The sequence below is a fragment of the Thalassophryne amazonica genome, chromosome 16 (genome assembly GCF_902500255.1).
Source record: "Thalassophryne amazonica chromosome 16, fThaAma1.1, whole genome shotgun sequence".
In the NCBI taxonomy this organism is placed as follows: Eukaryota; Metazoa; Chordata; class Actinopteri; order Batrachoidiformes; family Batrachoididae; genus Thalassophryne; species Thalassophryne amazonica.
Genome location: NC_047118.1, coordinates 45,834,764 through 45,860,322, shown reverse-complemented (window position 1 = coordinate 45,860,322; position 25,559 = coordinate 45,834,764). Strand labels below are relative to the sequence as shown.

Here is a 25,559-nt window from a genome sequence, read left to right as displayed (position 1 = left end):
TTGAATAATGAAGCACGTATATGAACTTTGTGCAAGCAATTAAAAAAACACTGCGTGTGAGTGCGAGTCACTGCATCAGCGCACCGCATCACAGCGCAGTTAATCTGATCAATTGTAACGAGATGTTAAATCTATCAAACATACTTTTACAGCTGCTAATAAGAAGGAATGAACATGCAACTGTTTTACCAAGCTATTTCAATATAAACATTACAATTAATTACCTTTAAGACTGTTCCAAACACGTTCTCCACCTCATGCAGCACAGGAAAGAGAGAGAGAAAAAAGCTTGAGCTGAAACGGTCCTCTGTGATTCCGGAAGCGAATAGAGGTGTTTTCAACAGCCAACCTCTAAGAGAAAATGATTAATCCACCACAAAATAATTATTTTATGTACGCAGAGTCTAGCGTACAAAGCGCAGCATCCAGAGGAACAAAGCTGGTGGGATTGTCACGATGAAGTGCGCAAGAGTGCAGAGCCAAAATATCATGTCCTGTCCTCGTAGCCGCCAGGTACTCAGATAATGGGCTTTTAACAGCCTCGTTCTCACCACAAACATGCCTCTAAAATCCTCGTTTGTCCACAGAGTACCTCGTACACAAACTGCCCCATGCTGTTTTTGCTAAATTTTGAACATCTTGAAATTAGTGCCACGCTCAGAGATAAGCCTCGTTAGCCAAATATTCTGCCTCTAAGAGCCACTATCCTCCCACGTTTGTTGAATAACTCGACTCGTACCAAAAAACATGCTACGTGGCTCATTATTCATCGTTTGTTATTTGGTGGGACCAGGGCTTAACTCACGTGCATGCATACAGGCAGATCTGTAGCCACAACAGATCCACATATTGATTTGACACAGATTTTACAAGAAATTCCCTACCTGATGCAACTCCACATCACATGGATTATTAAAATACATTTTTTCCCCTCAAAAACAATATGTTAAACAATATAATTAAGTGGTTAAAATTTGTCAAATGACATATGTGGTGCTACTCATTTATTGGTGCGGCCAGTGTCTCCTCTGTTTATCTTTTGTGTGTGTGTGTGTGTGTGTGTGTGTGTGTGTGTGTGTGTGTGTGTGTGTGTGTGTGTGTGTGTGTGTGTGTGTGTGTGTATATATATATATACACACACACTTTTTTGTTTTTTGTTTCTTTTACCTGTTTGGGGTTAGGTCCCAGTATGGTTGGTCTCTTTTGTAGTTGATTCTCCTCTATTTCTGTCTTACTTTTAAACAATCAACAATATAATTCAGATGCCAGGTTGGGATTCCTGTGTGGAAATCAAGGTAGATGTCGACACATAAACCTTGTGAACGCAAATCTATAAATAAAGGAAAAAATGTTCTACTTATGCCTGGTTAACATGGAAAGATAATTAGGCTGTATTGGGCCCGATCTTCCCCTCCCGACAATCTTAAGGACGCCCCGATTATCGTGATGATGCTAAAGATAATCTTAGCAAATGTTCCTGCCATGTGTGGTGTGTTAAGAGTGCTTTAGTCTGCTCTGAAAGACATCAGAACCACTCAGAGTGCAAATCGAGGACATTCAACATGTTGGATTGTCTTGGCCCGATATCGTAGCATGTGTGGTGTCCCCCGACCACAATCGAGCACGCAGCCTGCTGAATGTGACATGTAGCCAATCAGAAAGTGAGGTGATGGACGCACAGAGCGGAATCCACAATGAAAACGGCTGTTATGGCGCACCAGAAAGTCCAGTGGTTGCGCTGTCTTCACTCCTTTGACCAATGCCTTTTCTTTTTCTTTTTGTATCGTTTTTTCTCCATTAGAAATAGTCCACAAACTTATCTCCTGTGCATCTTCCTCGTCCATCATGTTTGTTTACTCTGAAGTTATGTTTAATTTCGAGAGATTTTGTGAGATTTCCCATCTGACCTGGGAATGTTTGTGTGTGAAATCTGTTCGTGTGTTGTATTTGTCATGTGGCTGCACACCACACACTGTATGACCAAAACTTTAGATCTATGATTTTTATCTATGTGTGTGCAGGGGTCGAAATACATTTTTTAACCTACTTGCACTGGTGCTAGTAACAAAAAAATTACTTGCACCAAAATTCAGTCTTATATCAACCTTAAAACTCCTCCTCTGATGTCAGACTCTTCCTCTCTGGGGAGAGTTTGAGGGGAGTGCAGCAGCAGCAGCAGACAGTTTTTCTTTCACGTGCGCGCGCGAACGAATTGGCCGTGAAGATTATTGAATGGTTTATAACACAATTATGACAGAGTTTGAGGGGAGAGAGAGAGAGGAACTACGGAGCCCTGGAAGTGTCATCGCAAAATGTTTTGCATGTGGAGAGAATATGCGCTTTATTATATTGTGAGAATGTGCATTTTATTATATTGTGCGCTTGTTTTATTATATTGTGCGCTCATTTTTTTATATTGTGTGCACGTTTTATTATATTGTGTGCATGTTTTAAACATTGTTTGAGTAAAACAAGGGCACGATCTACTTAAACTTGGCCACTATTTGTAAAACGTGCACTCAATTATTCAATATTGTCTTGACACATAAATGTTGACTATTAGTCAACAAACCAGCAGACAGTGTAATAGATTTCCCCATTAGATATGGATCTGGTCAGGGTATATCATGGTTTGGGCACACAAGGACATACAGAGAACTCCAGCTGCCCAGCATGGCATCATCTGGAGTTTAAGCACATTAAAAAGGATGCTGAGGGGGCGAAGCGCCTCCCCGACAATTTAGGTCATATTATGGAGTTCATTTTGAACGAAAGGAAAACGTCGAGGGCTCAATTAAAGGAAAACGTCCGCACGAATTATCACGGCCAGGAAAACATGCGCACGTTTTATTAATTTGAGAGCACGTTTTATTAATTCGTGGGCTCAGTTAAAGGAAAACGTGTGCACAAATTATCATGGCCAGAAAAAATATCACTTTAAGTGACCTCTCTCGGGTTCCGTAAGGAACCGCAGCAGCAGCCAGTTTTGTTTTTTTTCACGTGCGCACGCCGCTGGTGACATGTGTCAGCTTTCCACAACAAAGCACAGCAACTCGCTCCGTGTGTGAGAGTCATAAAACGCAGGGAAGATGAACACAACACACTGGAAATTGTTTTTTTCCTTATTTATTCCTTTATTGGTTCATTCTACTGGTGCTTATAGTTGATAAAACTTGGATAAAGTTACTTGCACCAGTGCAAGTGCAGTATAAAATTACATGCACCGCTCCAATAATACGTGCACAAACTAGCACATGCACGTACTATTTCGAGCCCTGCTGTGGTCTCTCAGGTATTGGAAACCGACAGATAATTTGAAAATCTTGCCATGTGAACCAGGCTTTAGTCCTCTGTACATGTTCTGACCAGTGTGATTTGATAATTTATTTCACAATCTTGATGTGTTGTAAGTAATGTCCTCTGCGCTATTCATTTACTCAAACGAGATGAGTAAACGAGAAACCATGATGGCGGTATGGCGGTAGATGGCGTCACTGCGCCTCGAACATTTCAGTGTGTCACAGAATTTCGCTGAGTTTTCTGATTAAAACAGTAACAGTAAGTAAGAAATCAGTAAGAAAGAAAGTAAGTAAAGTAAAGATCGGATTGGCCGCGAAGCTAACAGCGACCTACCCAGGCCGGCGGCGTACCATCCAGGCCGCGGCGTTGGCAGAGACGTACCATCCAGGCCGTGGCGTTAGCGGAGGTGAACCATTCAGGCTCGCGGCGTCAGCGGAGGGAACACCCAGGTCCGCGGCGTCGGCGCGAGCGAACCATCCAGGCCCGCCAAATCGGCGGAGGGAACCATCCAGACTGCGGTGTTGGCAGAGACGTACCATCCAGGCCGCGGCGTTAGTGGAGGTGAACCATCCAGGCTCGCGGCATCGGTGGAGGGAACCATCCAGGCCTGAGGCGTTGGCGGAGACGTGCCATCTAGGCCGTGGTGTTAGCGGAGGTGAACCATCCAGGCTCGCCGCGTCGGCGGAGGGAACCATCCAGGCCCGCGAGATCGGCGGAGGGAACCATCCAGGCCCGCGGTGTTGGCGCAGGAGGCGACCCATCCAGGCCAGCGGCATCGGTGGAGAAGGCGAACCATCTAGGTCGGCGGAGGAGGTGATCCATCCAGGCCCACGGCGTCGGTTGCATCTGGGGTGGCGACGGTTGCACGCAAGGCTGGAGACGGCTACATCCGAAGCTAGCGGAGGCTACATCCGGGGCTAGTGCGGCGACATCTGAGGCTGCGGCGGCTGCGACCGAGGCTGGTGGCGGCTATATCTGGGATCAACATCGGGGAAGGTTGGTGTGTGGCGACCGGATTTGTGGTGGTGGAGGTGGTGGAGACCACGAGTGGGAATTGCTTTACAATTAATAGTGGCCTGTACTGAGCTACAGGAGTTAACATGGCACCAACCAGGAAGACAGAGAAATTGGAGGAAGACTTGGAGGAGATAAAGACCTCATTGAATCGTATTTCAAAAGACATGTCCAATTTAGACAGGTTGATGAAGGAGATTAAGGAGCTCCAAAATCTTGTTAAAGAAAAGGACAAGATTATTAAGAAGCTTGAGCAACGGGTGGATGAACTTGAACAATATACTAGAAAAGATGATGTTATAGTAACTGGTTTGGAAACAAAACATCGGTCATACGCAAGGGTGGTGGAGCCAGTGGGGAGGATGCACCATCTGAAGAATTACAAACATTAGAACAGCAAGTTACAAATTTTTTAAATCAAAAAGGTGTTGTCATACATCAAGACACTATTTCAGACTGTCACACAATTCCATCCAAAGACAGTAAAAATAAACTACCAAATATAATAATACGATTTATAAGCAGAAAATACAAAAATGAATTATTAAGACAGGCAAAGAATCTGAAAGGAACAAATGTATATATAAATGAGCATCTAACAAAAAAAAATGCAGATATTGCCAGGGAAGCAAGACTATTAAAAAACAGAAACATATTGTTGCTACATGGGTCTGGAACTGTAGGGTTTGGATTAGAGTGAAAGAAGGAACAAAGGGTATACAAATCAGAGACATGGAGGACCTTACAAAGTACAGACCTGAGTAGACAAATGAATATGACGTCAGTTGGTAGTATGACCAACAAAAAATCAGATTAAACATGGAAACAGATGATAAAATGACATAGACACCAATATTGATGAAAGTATATTTGACTTGACTACAATTGGTTGTGAGTATTATACGGAAAAACAGTTAAATAGTGAAAAAATGACTGAAGATACCCTGTCACTCATACATATAAACATTCGAAGCTTGTACTATAAAATGTCAAAAATAAAAGATTATTTAAACCAGTTTAAAAATAGATTCAGCATTGTTGCAATCACAGAATCTTTGTTTAAAAATGACCTCATGGCTGATGCTCAAATGGAGGGATATGAGTTATATTTTGTAAATAGAAGAGAAAAAAAAGGTGGAGGTATTGTTTTGTACGTAAAAACAGATCTGACATGTAAAATTGTAGAAGAAATGAGAATTATAGATGATGTCATAGAAATTGTGACAGTGGAAATTGTACATGAAACATCTAAAAATATTCTAATCAGTTGTGTATACAGAGCACCAGACTCTTGTGTTGAGAAATTTACAGATAAAATAATAGAATTATTCCATCAAATCAAAAACAAAACGCTCTTTATGTGTGGAGACTTTAATGTTAATGTGGAAAGCTCCAGTTGCCAAAGAGTAAGTGATTTTGTGAATTCAATGAATAGCTTGGGTTTATTTCCTTTGATAACAAAACCAACCAGAATTACATCACAAAGTGCAACTGTAATTGACAATATATTCACAAATAGAACAGATGAAATTATTAAGAATGGGATATTGATGACAGATCTCAGTGATCATTTGCCAGTTTTTTCATTATTTAAATATAAAAATAGGTACCCAAAAAAAAACTGTTATAAACTTTAAAAGAGATAAGTCATTAAAAGCCTTAGAGGCATTAAATTATGATCTTAAAAATCAAAATTGGGAAGAGGTTTATGTCGGTGACGTTAATGTAGCATATAGTTCATTCATGAAAATACTGATGAAATCACATAATAAAAATTGTAAATTAATAAAAACTGTAAGAAAAGAGTAAATAAACCATGGCTGACCAAGGGAATAAAAAAACGCTTGTGTAAAGAAAAACTATTTATATAAGTGCTTTTTAAAAATGCAAACAAAGGAAACAGAACACAGATACAAACAATATAAAAATAAACTATTGACAATAATTAGGAAACAAAAAAAAAGATTATTATAGTGAACAATTGAATAAGAGTAAAGATAATATGAGGGCAACATGGGGAATTATAAAAAGTGTGATGGAAAGTGACGGAGTGAAATCAACTTTTCCGAATTACCTTGTCAAGGAAAATAAAGAGATAAATGATATAAAAGAAGTTGTAAATGAGTTTAATGATTATTTCTCAAAGGTGGGATCAAATCTGGTTGGAAATAAACCAATAGTAGAAGATAAATTAAATACAATTGTAAATACGGTCAATAGTATTTTCCTTGACAGTGTGGAAAAAGATGAAATAAGGAATATTGTAAAAAACTGTGTAAGCAAAAGATCAACTGACTATGAAGATTTAGACATGATGACTGTAAAAAAGTATAATAGAAACTGTTACTGAACCATTCACTTACATTTGTAATCTGTCTCTGTCAACAGGAATTTTCCCAGACGAAATGAAAATTGCCAAGGTAGTCCCATTATATAAAAATGAAGACAAACATAACGTTTCAAATTACAGGCCAGTGTCATTGCTTCCACAGTTTTCTAAAATTATGGAAAAGGTTTTTGTGACAAGGTTGGATAAATTCATTGAGAAACATCATATTTTAAATAATGCTCAGTATGGATTTAGAACAAAACATTCGACAGCTATGGCAATTATGGAATTAACAGAGAAAATAACAGCAATAGATAATAAGGATTATATGGTAAGTGTTTTTATTGACTTGAAAAAAGCTTTTGATGTTATCGATCATTCAAGATTGCTTCACAAGTTACAACAATATGGAATAAGAGGGATTGCACATCAGTGGGTAAAAAGCTACTTAGAAAATAGAAAACAGTTTGTTCAGATAAATAATACTAAATCAGAATTGTGTAATATTATGTGTGGAGTACCACAAGGGTCGGTACTTGGACCCAAACTGTTTATTTTGTATATCAATGATTTTGTGAATATATCTAATGTACTTGGTAGCATTTTATTTGCTGACAATACAACATTATTTTACTCTGGATCAGATATACAGGAAGTAGCACAAGTGATAAATATAGAGTTGGAAAAAGTGAAATATTGGTTTGATATAAACAGATTGTCACTTAATCTTAATAAAACAAATTTCATATTGTTTAATGACAGAGTTAAAAAAAAATGATGCGTCATTAACAATAGATGGAATGGACATTCAAAGGGTAAAAGAAACAAAATTTTTAGGAGTTATGATTGATGAAGATTTTACATGGAAGTCACACATAAATTACATAAAAGGAAAGATAGCAAAAGCCATTGCTGTTTTGCATAAAGTTAAATATTCATTAAATAGTTATGGATTATTAACATTGTACAATTCATTGATTGTTCCATATTTGACTTATTGTGTAGAAATCTGGGGATCAACATGTACAACTTATACACAACCTTTATTTATTTTGCAGAGAAGAGAGAGAAAAGAGATCCATCTAATCCATTGTTCATTAAGTATAGGGTACTTAAATTTCATGATTTAGTTGATTTGAAATTACTACAAATAATGTACCAAGCGAATAACAATACCTTACCAATAAACATTCAAAATATGTTTGAAAAAAGAGTAAGTAGTTATAATTTGAAGGGCATAGAAGTCTTTAAAAAACCAAGATTCAGAACCACGATAAAGGAACGGAGTATTGCAGTGAATGGTGTAAAATTATGGAACAACCTCAACAAAGAAATCAAAGAATCAAGGTCGCTTAAATTATTTAAAAAACGTATTAAACTTGATGTATTTCGGAAGTATGAAACTATGAAATAAGTCAGTGGGCTGTGACAAAGCCAAAAATGTAATCTGTTAATAATGTTTAGAATGTTTGAAGTTTAAAATGTAATCTATTAGGGATGTAGTCTTTTAAATAATGGTTAAAATTAGGAAAGAAGTCGGTGGCATGTGACAAAGTCATAGAAATGCAATGATGTCGATTGATGATGCTTTGCAAGATTGTATTGTAAAAAAGGGGCAGAATATATAAGACTTGTTCTTCCAAACTGCTCCTTTTCGTTCAATGGTTTGTAATGTTTTGTTAATTTTGCTTTTCTGTTTTTCTTTTAAATGAATGAAATAAATATAAGTCAATTTGTATTACTATTGACTCTATTCGTGCATCGGAGTGCCCAGGGCATTCTGTGTGAAATTCTGCCTGATGAGGGGGTGGGCCAATTCCGTTTGTTGGAAAGCCCATTTCAATAAAGTGTTTATTTTCATCACAGATAAACAAATCACAAATAACTCACCCAGTTGTATCTGTTTTTGTCCTGTGTAAATCCCTTTTCCATTCATTAAATGTGTTCCTTGTCAGCTGATGTCTGGCGAGTCTGTTGGAAAGTTGTGTACATCCTCAGTGGTTGCACTTTTGTTTTGTTCTGTACTTATTCTTAGCTTTCCAGTGAATATTGTTGGTATGATGACTCGAACAATAGAAAGCAGACACTTGATACTTATGCCCCCAGAATATAGATGAGTTGATTACATTTTAAGATTGTTTAGTACTTTTATTTGCATATCAAAAAGAATGAAGTGCTAAAGGATGAATAAAGAATTAAATATTTAGTTATGGACAACATAACTCATTAACAATTTCCAGCAGGCACTTGATACTTACAACATATTGTAAGGACCCTGTGGGAAGTTGATGATCTGATTGCATTTTAGGGTTGCTTGGTGCATGTATTTGAATATTAATGAGAATGAAGTGTAGAAGGTTGAATGAAGGAGTATGTGTTTTCGTAACAGGATGAGTTATTAACAGTGTCTAGCAGGCACTTTATACTTGCAACATAGATGTCCTCTGTTGCGTAAGAAAGCTGATTTTAGAACTGTTTCATACATGTATGTGCATATATGTAGTGTTGACACAGATATGACATATTTGGATTTGCTTATTTGTGTGTTGTCTGGCATGATTCAGAATCAACATTCTAAGCTGCCGAAAAGTTTACATCATATTTGAATTTGTCCTGCTTCTTTCACTCTGACTTTGAATGTAAATCTCCCTCTGTAGCCATAGAGACCGAGAGCACCAGCTCAGGGGAGGACTTACTCGTCCCCAGTCCCCCCTCACCGCCACCTCCACCCCGTGTCTACAAACCTTGCTTTGTATGTCAGGACAAATCTTCAGGATATCACTATGGAGTCAGCGCCTGTGAGGGTTGTAAGGTAGGCAGCTCGATATATAAGTTGCATAAGTTGAATGTATATGTTGCATCTTTACAAAGATGCAACATATACAAACTGTTGACAGTCCTTGTTCTGGAGACTTGTTCTATGAACATTCATGCATAATCCAACTACATTACAAACATGAATAAAAGATAGACTTAGCTTTTACGCAATGTCACTGACAAGGCCATGACCTTTAAACTTCCCAGAGGGCTTTAAGCCTCTTTGCTTTAATCCTACGCACACACACTAAATGATGTGCTGTCAAGTTCATTTTCTGTGAGTTATAAATGGCCATCAACAAATTTGGTCACTTTTCTCTCAGCAGTTAATCGTTTTAAGGAGAGAGCATGCAGCATTTGTGATGGTGTTGATTGTGTGCCTTGTCTCTTGACCGGTGCTGAAAAATGAGGCCAACATCGAAGTGTTAAAACCTACATTTTCTAGAATAACCAGTTGAGGCTGGCTGTAAAAGTGAGTTATAGAAGCACATTTTAAACGTTAACGCAGAAATAAACATGATTACAGTCTGGTACAAAAATATAGTTTTGATCTCTATATGAGGGTAGGCTGAAAAGTTCTAAGGCTGACTATGATGCAGTTGTCGAATTGAACAAATTCAGGGTTATTTTTCTACATAGTCTCCCTGTAACTCCACACACTTCTTCCAGCGGTGCTTGAGTGCTTCCATTCCCTTGGCATAGAAGCTTTCATCTTGAGAGTCAAAATAGTCTTCAACAGCAGACATCACCTCATCATTGCTCTGATAGTGCTTCCCAGCCAAGTTTTTTTTCAGGTTTGGGAACAGATGAAAGTCCGAGGTTGCCAAGTCAGGGGAGTATGGTGGGTGATCTACCAGTTCGAATCCACACTCGTGGATAGTGGCCATGGCCACTGTTGACTTGTGAGCTGGGGCATTGTCTTTATGGAACAGCACCCCTTTCGTCAGCTTTCCTGGTCACTTCTTTTTGATAGCCTCGCGTAACTGTCTCAGTAGGTTAGAATAGTACTGTCCATTTATGGTTTGTCTCTTTTCAAGATAGTCCACGAACACAATGCCCTTGGCATCCCAGAAAACTGAAACCATGACCTTCCCTGCAGACGAAACAACCTTGGCCTTCTTTGGAGGTGGTGACCTTGGGTGTTTCCACTGCATTGATTTTTTTTTTTTTGTCTCTGGTTCAAAGTGGTGAACCCAACACTCATCCTAGGTAAGAAAACGTTCCATGTAATTGGCTGGATCCTCTTCAAATTGCGCCAAGTTTGCCTTCGACATGACTAGCCTGGTTCATTTCTGATCAGGCATCAGAAGACGTGGCACCCACCGAGCTGACACCTTTGACATTCCAAGTTCTTCATGCAGAATGTGGTCAATTCTCTCATGGGATATTCCCACAGCATCTGCTAGCTGATTAATCGTCGATCGTCTGTCGTCCATCACCATTTCATGAACAAGGTCAATGTTTTTCTGGGTTGTGGCTGTTGCAGGCCGCCCAGACCTTGGGTCGTCTTCAAGGCTCTCTCTGCCCCTCTTAAATTCAGCTGCCCACTTCTGCACTGTAGATATGGAGGGAGCTTCATCCCCTAATGTAGCAACCATATCCGCATGAATGTCCTTGGGCTTTAACCCCTTCTTATGCAGGTACTTAATCACACCGCGATGCCAGATTTTGTACATTTTTGCCGTTTCCCTCTACCACGAACTTTCAAACTTGACAATGAACCACAAACTACCTCACAACCTGGAAGAAAATAACACAGTCATCAGAAGTGTTGAACTTAATGCATGCCAAGTTTTATTGAAATGGAATTTCTCCTTTTTGGTGAGCCTTAGAACTTTTCAGCCTACCCTCGTAGCTGGTTTCCTCCTTTGAGACAACTATACAGGGGATGATACACAACTAATCTATTCACACTGCTGTCAGAAATGAAGTTACAAAAAATTGGGGTGTGGGTACTTTGAATGACAGTAAGCCAGGGGCTCCACTAGCAGAGGTAGCTAGGAGTGGATGATAGCTGCTGTGGACCTAACTATGTTTGTCCTTTCTGAGCATTTTATTACAAATATCTGAGACAATATGACAGCCAGAGAGGTCTGTTCTGCAGAATGGTTTAATTTGTGTGTTGGCCTCATTAAGGCCTAATTAGTAAGTATTGATAACTTTGATGTATGGCTGGCCAGGTGTTATGTAGTTTTAATATGCTTCTAACACCAAAAGTAGTTTTGATTATGCTGCAGTTTGTCAGGTGTCATAATTAACCCTCTGTGGTGCAGGATATAATAGCCCATATTTTCTACTTTTTGTTTACCTTCAGCTGTGGACTTTGTCTTGTTTGGTGTTATTTATTTCAGCACCACCTCACCTGTGTGACTTTACTGTTTTTGTTTTTCATTCTGACATGACATAGGCAGGGGTGGTGGCCAAGTGGTTAATGCGCTCGGTTTCAGTGCAGAAGGTTCTGGGTTTAAATCCCACCCCTGCCACATCTCTCCATGTAATGTGGAGTTGTGCCAGGAAGGGCATCCGGCGTAAAACCTGTGCCATTTCAACATGCAGATCCACCTTGGATTTGCTGTGGCTACCCCGAGTGCAAACAAGACAGCAGCCGAAGGGACTTACTATTCTGACATTAACACAATGAACCTAAATTCATACAGAAACATAAAATCCACATAGAATAGATTGTTACTGTGAAAACCACAAACATGTTTAACAAACCATTTTTGTGACTTAGAATGCAAATATAATTTGTAAATTTCAAAAATATATGTACAAATGTAGAAAACAACAACATTTTATACCACTATTAACATTAAAATACAGGAAATGCTTCAGCTGTTTTTTTTTTTTTTTGTACAACTACTCTACTTTTTACTTTATTTACAAAGTAAGATGCTACACAAATTATTTGTGCCACTCAAAAAGCAGTTCCTGTCCAAAACAACACAGTAGGGACACAGGCCTCACTCACAGGAGTTTCACTCCTCTTTGTTGTCCACCTGGAGGCAGTGTTGGTACTTTAGTCTGCCTTTGGTGGCATTTTGACCAGAATGTTCTCAGCAACCAACCTCACGTGGGTTGGTGATTTTGATTGGTTTAGGTCATGTGTTTTTCCACCAACGATAAAGGGGACACTTTTTCACTTTCCTCTCCTGCAGCCTGATGGAGCTGGCTCAACGAGGAAATGAGAGTCCTGTTTGGTGTGTGTTTCAGCAAATATACACACCAAAAATGACCATAATGTTCAGCAAAAGGCTGCTTATTTGTTATTATTCATGATTCAAGTTACACTCGGCCTATCAACAGAATTTAAAAATTGGCATATAAGTCCGCACTTTTAACATTCAAACGGATACTCAGACTGCTGTAGATTGGATGTTACATCCGCTTAATTCATCATGTGATTTTGATGCAGAGACACGTCAGATGACTCCAGATGGTTAATACAGAGCTCCCGTAAATTTGAAAATGTTTACAGGTGCTTTTCTTTTTTTCAGTCATTGTCTCATTTGTGTCTGTCAGGGTTTCTTTCGGAGGAGCATCCAGAAGAACATGGCGTACACATGTCACCGAGACAAAGTTTGTGTCATAAACAAGGTGACAAGGAACCGGTGTCAATCCTGCCGACTGCAGAAATGCCTCGATGTTGGGATGTCCAAAGAGTGTAAGTATGAAAGTGCAGACATAGAGGCGTGCAAACAGTCAGGTTAAGAGTGGAGAGTTAATGGTTTGGTGCCCTGACCTTTCTGCTAATGAAGGAACCACCCACAAAAGCACTTCAGAGATTAGCTGCATGGGTGTGTGTGCGTGTGTGTTTTTGCACTTGGTGTGTTAGGATGCAGACAGATGAGGGATGGGCAAAGCCAATTTTATCGAGTGAGAGGGGCGGGCCCGGAAGCTGAGTGACAAAGTGACTTCTCCAAGGTCCTGCTGAAGCTGTTGTGTTATGTTGTCAGTGCAGTTAATCATCATACACAAATATAATATATTGGGTAAAATAAGTATTGAACACGTTACCATTTTTCTCACCAAATATATTTCTTAAGGTTCCTTCAAAATTAAATTTTCACCAGATATTGTAACAACCCAGGTAATCCACACATTTAAAGAAACCAAGACAAGTAAGTACAGAAATAAAGTTATGTGTCATAAAATGGAGTGACACTGGCCCATTCTTCCACATAGTCAGTCTTCAAATGTTGAAGGTTCTCTGGACCTCTTCTGTGAACTCTCATCTTTAGTTCTTTTCATAGATTTCATATCAAATTCAAGTCAGGTGATTGGCTGGGCCATTCTAGCAGCTTTATTTTCATTCTGAAACCAATTGAGAGTTTCCTTGGTTGTGTGTTTGGGATCATTGTCTTATTGAAATGTCCACTCTCATTTCGTCTTCATCATCCTGGTAGATTTTTATCAAGAATGTCTCAGTACATTTTTTCAGTCATCCTTCCTTCAGTAACATGATGTTTGCCAGTGCTGAATGCTGAAAAACAGCCCCACGCCATGATGTTCCACGCATCACTGTTGGTATGCTGTTTTTGGGATGATGTGTAGTTCTGACTCCAAACATGGTGTGTATTATGGCATCCAAAAAGTTCAGTTTTGGTTTCATTTGACCAGACTGTATTCTCCTAGTATTTCACAGGTTTGTATAAATGTTGTAAAGCAGCGGAGTCTTGCTTGGTGAACGTGCATACAGGCCATGGTGGTTGAGTGCATTATTTATTGTTTTCTTTGAAACAATTGTTCAGTCACTCTCTGCAAGTGGTCCTTGGCTGTTGGACAACACTTCTGATAACTCTTTTCACTCCTCTGTCAGAAATCTTGTGAGGAGCACCTGGTTGTGGTTGATTTTTGGTGAAATGATTTTCTTTCCACTTCCAGATTATGACCCAACAGTGCTCACTGGACAACCCAGTCTCACCGCATGTCGTGATTCAGGAGCACGAAATACATATTAATCTATTGGTTCGTGATATTCTGACAAAAAGCACCTCATTTACATCACGGCAGCACAAATTCATTCTTATTCATTCCGTGATGGCTGCACAAAATTAAAAGTGAAGCGGGGGGGGGGGGGGGGGGTTATGGTTAGGGTTGGGGGAAGGAGTAGGGTTAGGTTATGGTTAAGGTTAGGTTGGTAGTAGGAGTAGGGTTAGTAATGGTGAGTTAAAAAAAAATCCCATCACAAAAATTTGAATCATTTCGTAACAGGAGCACAAAAAAGTGAGATTGGGCTGCACTGGAACATTCTGAGATTTAGAAATCCTTCTGTAACCAATGCCATTTGTATGTTTTGCAACAATAAGGTTGCAAAGATCTTAAGAGAGCTTTTTGCTTTTACCTATCATTAGGTTTTTCTTGTGTAGCACCTTGATAATGAGACACCTTTTTAGAGGCCCTCAGTTGAGACTGAACCAGCTGATATTAATTTGCACTGACAAGTGGCAGGATTGCTTTCTAATTATTGATAGATTTCAGCTGGTGTCATGGTTTTCCATGCCTTTTTGCACATTTTTCTGCCATGTGTTCAATACTTTTTCATGTGTCTTTACACATAACTTAATTTCTGTACTTATTTGGTTTGATTTTTTTGTATAGCACCTTCAGAAATATATTTGCTGAGAAAAATGGTGACTTTTAAATACTTAATTTATTTGCTGTAAATGAACATTTCATAGAATACCACTTTTGGGTAGCAGCCTAAAGTCTGTTTCTCATATGCAGATGTTCTTGTTAGTGCCCAGGACAGCAGTGTGTGATGAAGCACAGCTGTTAATAATAACGTGCGTAACATAATAATGTGTGTGGCTTGATGTATTAAGGAACTGATTGAGGAAAACTAATAGAAATAGAAAAGAATGAACTTCCCAAGAAACTGACAGCAACCAAGATGAGAAGAGTAGAAGTCACAACACTGCATTGTAGGGTTTTTGGACCCACATGATAATAAGGTGCATCACACAGCTCAGTGAAATAGCCTTAAAAAAAGACTGTCCAAGTCAAGGTTGGTGCTCCTATCAGACTCTGCACTGTTTGTCTCCCTCTAGCGGGCATTTATAGATATGGCATTCTACCATTTTAGTCGTCTTTTTGTTTTTTCAGTATTGTGGTCATTTAAAGATTTAAATTTTGGAAATGTAATCAAGGATTCACTAGAAAGGCACAAGATCATCAGCCCCCAACCAATTTTGACCTAATCGGTACTACCTAAAGTGACTAAACAACACAGTACAGGCTCAGTATACCATAGCCTACAGAAAAAACGTTTGACAACCTTCCCTGAGTCATCACGATACCCAGGTAGGGTCAGTGAAGAATTTCAAAGGGGTTAAAATGTAAAAATGCTCCAGTCATGCTGAAAATATTTTACGATATTTGATGAGGATTCCAAAAATGTATATGTTGCACTATGTATGACTACAAATCATGGAGTTGTGGGGTAAAATAAACAGCAAAAATTGTGAAAATGCTAAACATTACGGCAACTTTGGTAAAACGTGATATCAATTCTTGGTTGGTACAGTCTAGGATTAGATAAATTAAATCATTTTGACTTTTCATTGCTTGGTTTCCAAGGTAAAGGGAAAACAAGGTCAACATCCAATAGATTCTATGACATGAGATAAGTTACCACGTAACATGATAACTAATAATAACAGGTGGTTCAAAGTGTTTCTTTTTTTTAAGTCTTATTAACAAAAGCAATTTGCTTGGTGTTTCAACAAAACTGGAGCCATTTATTTTTTGGACCCCTACACAAAATCAAATTGGCCTTTGTCACCATTTTTGCTGTTTTTACTCTATGACTCTATAATGTTTGGACATATAGTCCAAACTACACATTTTTACACTTTACTACACATTTTTGTACAGGAGGCTTTCTCAAGTGTTAATGTGCTTTTATTTGCAACTCATTTTTACCTGATGCCAAAATATGCCTATTGGGTATTTCAAAGGCCTTGCGTCTGTCCATCCATCTGTCTGTGCTCAGCATAAGTCCAGTCCTATTATTGCCAGGGTCTCCAAATTCACAAGGAACATTCTTGGGACATAGACCATGGACAAGTTCAGAGTTGGCTAACATTGACCTATTTTCAGAGGTCAAAAGGTGACATTCTTTTTCCTATTTTTAAAGTGTCGGTCTTTGTCTTTGATCTAATCAACTGATAAAAAAGAAATAGTTTTAGTGATGTGTGGGGGGTTTTAAATTCATGATTTTTTGTTGTTTTTTCTGAGAAAAAGGTACATTCAAATCTGAAAAATGTCACAAGGGACTGAAAATATCATCTATTTCTAAAATAAATATTGTTTCCTTCTTGAATAGCGTAACACATTATTATTAAATATTAAAACCATTCACACAAGGAGAAAATAATATAGTCTTGCCTGCCCGTTTCAGTGATATCATCTTCATTTTGATGAAAACGTGTGAAAATATTTTAATTTGTTGTCCTGACAGAAGAAAAGTGTTATGTGACGGACGCAGTCGGAGTACCGACCAGCGTTTGAAGTAGGACCCAGCATAAAGGAAACAGAGCACGGTTCAAAGGATAACAGAATTTAATAACATAACAGTGAGTGCTTAATTAATAACAAATAAGTGCGCGGTCTGGCGAGGTGGAAGAACGGTGCGCTCCCAGCAGCACAAACGGTCCGGAGCCAGAACAGTTTGGACCCAAGGACCCCGCCGACACCCCCCAGGTGGCCGCGACCAACCGAGTCTGTGAAAGAAGAAACCATCATGTGAGTCCACCACTCAACACACAGAGAGACCACTCAATGGTGAACATAAACAGCAAACACTTCCTGGCTTAATCACCAATCAGCTTCCCACCCTGCAGGCATGGAACACCCGGTTCAATTCTCCACTGCAGTGGAAGCTGATTAAACGACTAACATAACAGCTCAATATAATAAGGTGTGAGGGACACCACATTTACTGACTGTACTCATGTTAGTCACAAAACCTAAAGTACCTCAGGAAGTGTGCTGACGAGCGTGAGACCTCACCCCCTCCTCTTTCACAGACCATGGCATCAAACCTGGTACGGTCTCTGCGTCCATGATGATGAGATGGTTCTCTAAACGTCGATCTCACCCGTCTGGTCACAAGGTCGAGTCTCTGGCAAATACACACTGTGTACTCCAGACTTAAATGCAACCATGCCCCAATCCATATAGATGCACCACAGCTGTGAGTCCTGACGAGCTGGACATGACCAGCCTCAGGTGATCTGGGTGAGGTCCTGATAACTCAGCCACACAGCCACTCAGTCCTGAACGCATGCCACCTGGAAGGAAAAACAGAAGACAGAAAACAGAAGACAAACAAAAGCCAGCCAGGCACGCCAGGCACCCCAGCCACAACAAAAAGTCCATGATGGTTCGAGTCTCTGCTGTACTGATCCGTGGCCGGCGCAGTCCGCTGCATCAGGTGTAATCTGTTCATTGCGTCTGCGTCTGATTGTTCGAGTCTCTCCTGTGAATGGATTCTCTTGTTCCACAGCGGGCCGCTTTGCGCTTCAAGTTAAAAGACTCGCAGTTCCTTGTCTGTTCCTAATGTTTCAGTGTACATGCGACAAAATCCCCATGATCCAAAAACAATAAAATAAAGTGAAAATAGCCAGTTCTACGTCAATATAAGTGTTTCCACCTGCCAATCGATAAAGATTCTGCCAGTGAGAATAACTGTTCTGACACCGAAAACACGGTGCAGCTCCAACCTGAACCACGGGGATGTCAGTAGCCTGCAAAAATCCATAGATTAATGGGTCACTTAAGATAATGGTTCCGGAGCTGACGCCACTTCCTCCTTCTTCTTGTCCAATTTTGGCACGCTGGGAAGTTCCTGGTTTTTAGTGGCACTCAGTTCAAAATCCGAATATTTATCTGTTCAAGAACTGTGCACCAGAAAAGGATGGATTTCAAGCTGTTGTTTATTTTACTCTTAAATATTCATGAAAACATGGCATTTTGTGTCACCTACGCTTTAATGCTCATATGGCCGAGGGTATTTTAGCGTTGCGTTATATTTGGATTTGCAAAGGCGCTGGTGCAAGATTGAAATTGGCACATGAGCTTGGAGTTTTGGGACTGGTTTTGCAGCAACTGATCACAGTTTTATATCCAACAGTGGTGCGAAATGACAGAACAAAGAAGAAAAAGGAAGAAAAAAGGTTGGCAGCAGCAGAGAGCTACGTCCTGTCAGCAGACACAGAGCAGATGATTGAACGGGTTCGACGGGCTCATCAGGAAACATTTCCCTCCCTCTGCCAGCTGGGAAAATATACCACGGTAACTGAAGCAGCCGTCATACCATTTTATGACTACACTCATGAATCAAATGTTATGTTAGTCTGCATTTCTCTGTATCACTGCAAGGAATACTTAATTCAAAGCCAGGAATGTAAACATTCCCTAGAATATTAAGTAGTTATAAAGGGTGTATAACAGTAAAATGTAATTAAATAACAAACAATACACTATTACCTCTAATTTTATAAAGTGCTGCATGAGTTCTGTTTCATTGTTAGTTTTTTTTTGTTTTTTTTAGTTATTTATATAATAATTATGATTATATAACCCATGTCCTCCTGCCTCTTTCCACTTACCAAACTGTAGAACAACAGCTCGGAGCATCGCGTGCCTCTGGACGTCAGTCTTTGGGACAAATTCAGTGAACTGTCCACCAAATGCATCATTAAGACAGTGGAGTTTGCCAAGCAGCTTCCAGGCTTCACAACATTAACCATCGCTGATCAGATCACGCTACTCAAAGCCGCTTGCCTCGACATACTTGTGAGTTCTCTTTTATTTTGCCATGAGTGTTCTTCTACAGGTCATTGTTTTTAAAAAGTTTGTAAGTAATATCAAAATTCTTGAATGTCAGGAAGTCAGCAGTGTGAAGCAAGAAATCGAGCTAAAAGGCCTGCAGACAGAGCAAACCGCTTCCAGCCCAGATAATCGGCTTTTCCACCATTTCAGGATCCACATCAAATGAGATGAAGGGGAGAATTTAATTTCATTCATTTACTTCCTTCTATAATATACGACTTTTGAATTCACACGTTGATCTGTTTGAGCCATAAACCCTAATCAGCTGCTTCCTTCCCTAAGGTCCATCTTCACATAAAATTGTATTACGTACATCAAAAATTTTGAGATATCCCACTAACAGTTATACATACAAACGCAGAAAAAAGGTCTGTGTACAGTCTGTGGCCGTCAGAGCTCAGATTGTAACTCCAAACAGTATAATTCAGTAAATACAATTCCATAGAACTGTGATTTGTAATTGTCAACCCTGATGGCGGGTGCCAGGCACCTGAAGCAGACTCCCGGACTAAGCCTGGGTGTAAAAGAAACCATGGTCTTTAATTCGGGCTCAGGTACGGTACACAGGTGATCAGTCAGCATAGCAGAAGCACAATCAGGGTCAGGCAAAAATGCAGTCATGGTTAAGCAGTATTCAGAGGCACGAGGAGACATAGATATCAGAGCAGAGCAGAACAGAAGCAAAAGGCACAGTAAAAAATACAAAGCAGGATCTGGATACACGGCAAAGCAAAAAACAGGACTGGATACAGAGCTGGTGAGTGTACAAAGACAACAAACAAGCAGGGAGGAAGTGAACAGAAGCAGTTTAAATAAGAACAGGTGGTAATTGGATAACGAGATGCACGTGGTGGGAGAAGGATCTGGAAGGGGGGTGTGGTCAGGTGAATCCAAGAGGGGAAAAGAAATGCAAGAAAAGGCAGGGAGAAGTGGACAAGGAAATGACAGACAAAACGGGGTGTGGCCAACAGAGATAAGGAAGTGCAGGGCAAGAGTGCGGTGATCAGAGGGAGTCTGTGATAACAATGAACTTGAGTGTGAGTACGTGAGAACTGAGATGAGTGCAGACGAAGACAGGATGAGACAGGTTTAAGTGATAAATGGAAAGAATCACTGACATGACAAATAATGACAATACAAAGGAAACATGAACTGGTAATAAAAACTTGAACAGGACTGAAAAGCAAACCAGAAGATACTAAGCACAGAAGATAAACTGCATAAAAACTGATCCGAGAATAATAAGAAATAAAACACTAAGACAAAACTAAACTGGAACAGACTGAGAAATAAACTATAAGTAAAAGAGACTAAGTGATAACAAAACCTGGCATTAAAGCACTACTGATAACAACAAATGTGAACAGCAGAACTAAGCAGATGATAACTAAATGATAAATTAATAAACAATAAATGAAAACACAACTGACCAAAGAAAAGTAGAACAGAACTGAACGAAAGGCGAAAGTAAAAAGTAACAACATAAAAGAGAATAAACTGGGATGAAAATAAACAACTACTAACTCAAAGCTGGGGCACAAAGAGAACAGAAAGGGGAAACGCCCAGATCAGGCCAAATGTGCTTGCATGAGCCAACCTTGAACCTTCATGCGCATGCGTGAATTTTTTTAACGCCTGTTGATTGCGTCATTTGCTGGCAAGCAGCCTTTGTGTGAGGACGTGTGTTGTGCTCTCAGCGGATTTTCATTGCAAGGAAAATGGCGGAACGACTGGATAAGCGCTACTGCATCACATTTTGCCGGAAACTGGGCGACAGCCAGGTGGAAACCATTCGGAAGATTCAGACGGCTTTCGGTGACAATCCTGTGGGCATCACACAGATTAAGGAGCGGTACAACCGGTTTAAAGACGGCCGCACAACGGCGGAGAGTGAGCCACGCTCCGGTCGGCCATCAACATGCTGAATTGACCAGATCATTTCCAAAGTGAACACTGTGGTGATGCGGGACCATCGTGTGACTATCCGAGAAATTGCGGAAGAGGTGGACATCAGCACTTTTTCAGCACATTCCACTGTGACAGAATTCCAAAATTTCTCGGATAGTCACACAACTGAAAAGCCACCGAAAGCCATCTGAATCTTCCGAATGGTGGAAGAGGTGGGTATCATTTTGATGCAGTAGCGCTGCTCCAGTCGTTCCACCATTTTCCTTGCAATGAAAATCCGCCGAGAGCACAACACACGTCCTCACACAAAGGCTGCTTGCCAGCAAATGACACAGTTGACAGGCTTGAAAAAATTCACGCATTCGCACGAAGGTTCAAGGTTGGCTCATGCAAGCACACGTGATTCAAATCCATCAGGTTTTTGCAAAAAATAAAATGGTTGAATACTTTTCTAACAGACCTCGTATACACGAAACACACACTCACATACATCTACCTAGCTCCACAATACATAATTACATCACTGTTCCCACTAATTACCTCAAAAGTAATCTGGTGAATGTTTGAACTTGGAAAAAAACAAACCAAATAATACTGAAAAATGAATTTTAAACCTTGATGTTTTCTAATTTATATATTTTATAAAACATTTATGATTCTTCTGCAAGTGGTGGTTATTTCTTCCCTGCCTTGACTTGGCCTGGTATCACGATGCATATTTTAAAAAAAATATATGGTAAGGTATAGGCTTCACGATACAATTGTCACGATTCACAATGCATTGTTACACCCCTAATACACTGATGTGCTTTTTTAAGTCTGGGAAAGGCTGCTGTAGAGAGTAGTTAAACATTGATTGGATTTAAAAGTGCAGTTGTTTGATCACTGTTTAGAAAGACCACAGACAAAAGGTTTCAGGTTGGGTTTGAATGCATAAAATTAAGAGACAACATCACTGTCACAGTGCTACCACTGACAAGTCACATGGGATTTCTATAACATTCTTTTTACCTGAACTTGTCACCTCAGCATCTATTTCCCTGTTTATCCATTAGGGCTGCAACTAATGATTGTTTTCATAATCGATTAACTGAGAAAATACGAGGTCTGTGAGAAAAATATCATACCTTTTTATTTTTTTCAAAAACTATATGGATTTGATTCATATGTTTTTACGTCAGCCAAGCTTGAACCTTCGTGCGCATGCGTGAGTTTTTCCACGCCTGTCGGTTGCGTCATTCGCCTGTGGGCAGGCTTTGAGTGAGCACTGCTCCACCCCTCTCGTCGTTGATTCATTGCGAGGAAATGGCGGAATGATTTGGGCTTTTTTTCCATCAGAATTTTTTCAGAAACTGTTAGAGACAAGCAGCTGGAAACCATTCGAAAAATTTATCTGGCTTTCGGTGAAAGTTTTACGGGCTTCACAGAGAATAAGGACTGTTACTACAGTTTTAAGGACGCCCCACAGTGGCGCACGGCGCGCTGCGCTCCGAGCCGCCATTGAGAGGCAGAAAACACCACATCATTTCTAAACGGATCACTGTGTGGAGCTGGGACCGCCGTGAGCAATTTCTCTGGTTATCACAAGAGCTGGACATCAGCCATTTTCCGGCAGATTTCACTTTTAATAAGAGATTTTGTCATGGAAAGCCGCGCGGAGGCTTCGCGCGTCAGGACCGATTCGCTGATCGAGCGAGACAAAGGAACACCTCCATTTCGGAGTGCCAGGGGACAAGTTGGGACATGCAGCTCTCCACAATTTCTCTTATACTCACTGGGCTGGTAAGCATTGAAAGCCGATATAGGCATGTCCCAAACTTGGAGGATGATTCCTTCAAATGCCTTGCAGCCCAAAGATATTTGTCACCCGTCCGTTTGAAACTCTATGCACCCTGTAACGTTTCATAGATTTGAGGCAAGTTTAACAGATTTGCAGCAGGGAAGCATACCTTGATGGTTTAGCTCAGGTTCGAAGCTGACAAAATATTGGCAGTCACAGAGCCAAAACTATTATCTGTGTGGTGAAGACTGTACTCTCAATATCCTTCCAAAGATTTCAGACAGGTTCATTAAATTCGTAGCTATCCCTTCATGGTTGAGGCCAACTTCAATGATGACTGACATTGACCTAATTTTGAAGGTCAATGGGCCAAAAATATCCACATCACTGTACTTCAAATAACTTTTCAAAGAAATAACACAGGTTTACCAAATTGGGAGTAATTTCAGTGACGAATGGCCATCATCTAGTTTTGAAGGTCACACAGCGAAAAATTGTTGTGCACATGTATGATGAACACTGACCTCTCAATAAATTTCCAGGGATTTCATTTGCAGCAAGGATATGTACATCAATTGGAGATCTTGGCTACATTCCTACTGCAGCACTGTAGCCTCCATGCTCTTTCCATTTAACTTTTCCTCCAGTTTGTTAACTGTGTGATACAAAAACAGTAACTGCTATGGTCACCTGACCTCACCAAATTAAAAGGCCAAAAAATTTGGATAAACTGATTTGACATTTTTTGAATTTGATGTGCCAGATCATTCCAAAACTAAGTTTGTTTTACTATATAATAAAACATAAACCTGCCTGCCACTTGCTCACCATTTCCACCTGTTGGATAGAAGTAGGTGTGGTTTAAGTTACATCAAGCTTGAACTGGGCTTGTTTACAGTGATGAAGGTTTTCCAGAAATGACTGGAAATCAGGGTTTTTACTCACGTGGTGGATGTTTTCGGGTTATTTTTGACAACATACGTCAGAGTCCATTCATTCAGTTCATTTCAGTTCCATGCTCAAACAGTTGGTGGCGATACTGCACCGTGTTGGTTTGCAAGCTGCTAATAATTTCCAAAGAAGAAGGTTTCATTTGTTTTGGGCTTTAAGAGTTTATAAAGTCATATTTTTGTGGACTGTGCTGTTGTTTTTCTAATGGTTTACTTTGTTGTGGACATTAAAAGTCATGAGCTACGTTTTTCCTCCAGTAATCATACATTAAGTGGAGCCAATGGTGGGCACAGTTCAGCTAATCCACTAACCGCTAATTATCGAAGCTAATGTTTTCATTATTGGATTAACTTTTCAGATAACTTTGAAAACCATCAGCAGACCAATTATCTTCCGATAAATTTTGGTCTGATAATTTTTAGACCGCTAACATATTATTGCAGGATTAGTGAATAAAGTTTTAACAGTTAGTAAACATTTTTAAAGTCTGATATCAAAGATTTTAAAGCCTACATGTTAAATGTTTTGTAGTAGACATATAGTTCTATCCTCAACAAACAGAGGAGAGCTGGTTTCAGGAAAAACAACTCTATCCTCTGCAATCAGAGGCGAACTGGTCACAGAAGAGAAACAAACCAATAGCAGAAAAAAAATCATTTCTCTTGAACCCTACTGACTAGCCAGCAATATGACCCAAGTCATCCAGGGGCATATAGTTTTAACTTATGGTTAAACTTTTAACCAAACTAATTTTGGACAAGTTATTTAAATTAACGTCATGTCTGAAGTTTTATAAAGTGAAAATATCAGCTATATGTTTTAGTTTTAAAGTATTGCACTAATTTTAAAGGTTTTAGTGTGGACATGGTGTATCCGCATATTGGTTATCGTAAAAGTTCACGACAGGAGAAATGCATTTGAGACGCTGTGATCAGGCTCCACACAGACAACAGCATTAAACCCTTTGTATATTGTGCCTAAAACTCTCGTGAATATATTCTCTGGGTTTATAGACATTGTTATTGTTTTTGTTTTATGTAAAAATGCCAGAAGAAGCTCAGGCTGCTTCTCCATTATTTTCATTTGGAAACACTGTGAGCTGCAATCGCTTCGTGTTTGCTCTTTAAAGTCCTGGTTATTGTCCTTTACAACACCGTTTGTCATTTTTCTTCCATAGTAATATATATAAGATGTCTGAAATTCGGTTTGCATTTATTAAATTCCACGCAGATTAAACATAGCAGATATGGATTATTTATTTAGCAAGTTTTCAGGGTCTCTACTGCCATCTCCCGGCCAGTAGTGTTCATGGCAGTATTCGCCCTAAATATTGAGCTATCCCATAATCCTTTGCATGCCAGAGAGTTGCTGCAGCCTCTTGCTGCAGCTGATGAAAAGAAGTAAAAATGTACATTTTGGTTGTATAATGTTAATTTACAATTGTCTTCATGTGTTTTCTGTCTGTGCTGTGTAAACCGCAGCAACTCTCTGGCGCACAAAGGATTATGGGTTAGGGTCTGAGTGTCTGGGCGCCAGTAGATCAGACAGTTGTCTAATCACAACTTGATTTTTGGCTTTTGCTAATGGCTTTTTTTTTTTACATATGAAAAAAAATGGCATATT

At 39.7% G+C, this 25,559-nt stretch overlaps 1 protein-coding gene across 1 annotated transcript in view; it reads left to right on the top strand.

Moving 5' to 3' along the window:
• The window catches only part of LOC117527660 (retinoic acid receptor alpha-B-like), a 70,757-nt gene that overhangs the window by 16,949 nt on the left and 28,249 nt on the right, over nt 1-25,559 (top strand). Inside the window, exons 2-5 of the mRNA XM_034190099.1 lie at nt 9,301-9,455; nt 12,983-13,124; nt 18,597-18,757; nt 19,085-19,261. Of these exons, the coding sequence (XP_034045990.1) occupies nt 9,301-9,455; nt 12,983-13,124; nt 18,597-18,757; nt 19,085-19,261 (635 nt within the window). The remainder of the gene's footprint in view (nt 1-9,300; nt 9,456-12,982; nt 13,125-18,596; nt 18,758-19,084; nt 19,262-25,559) is intronic.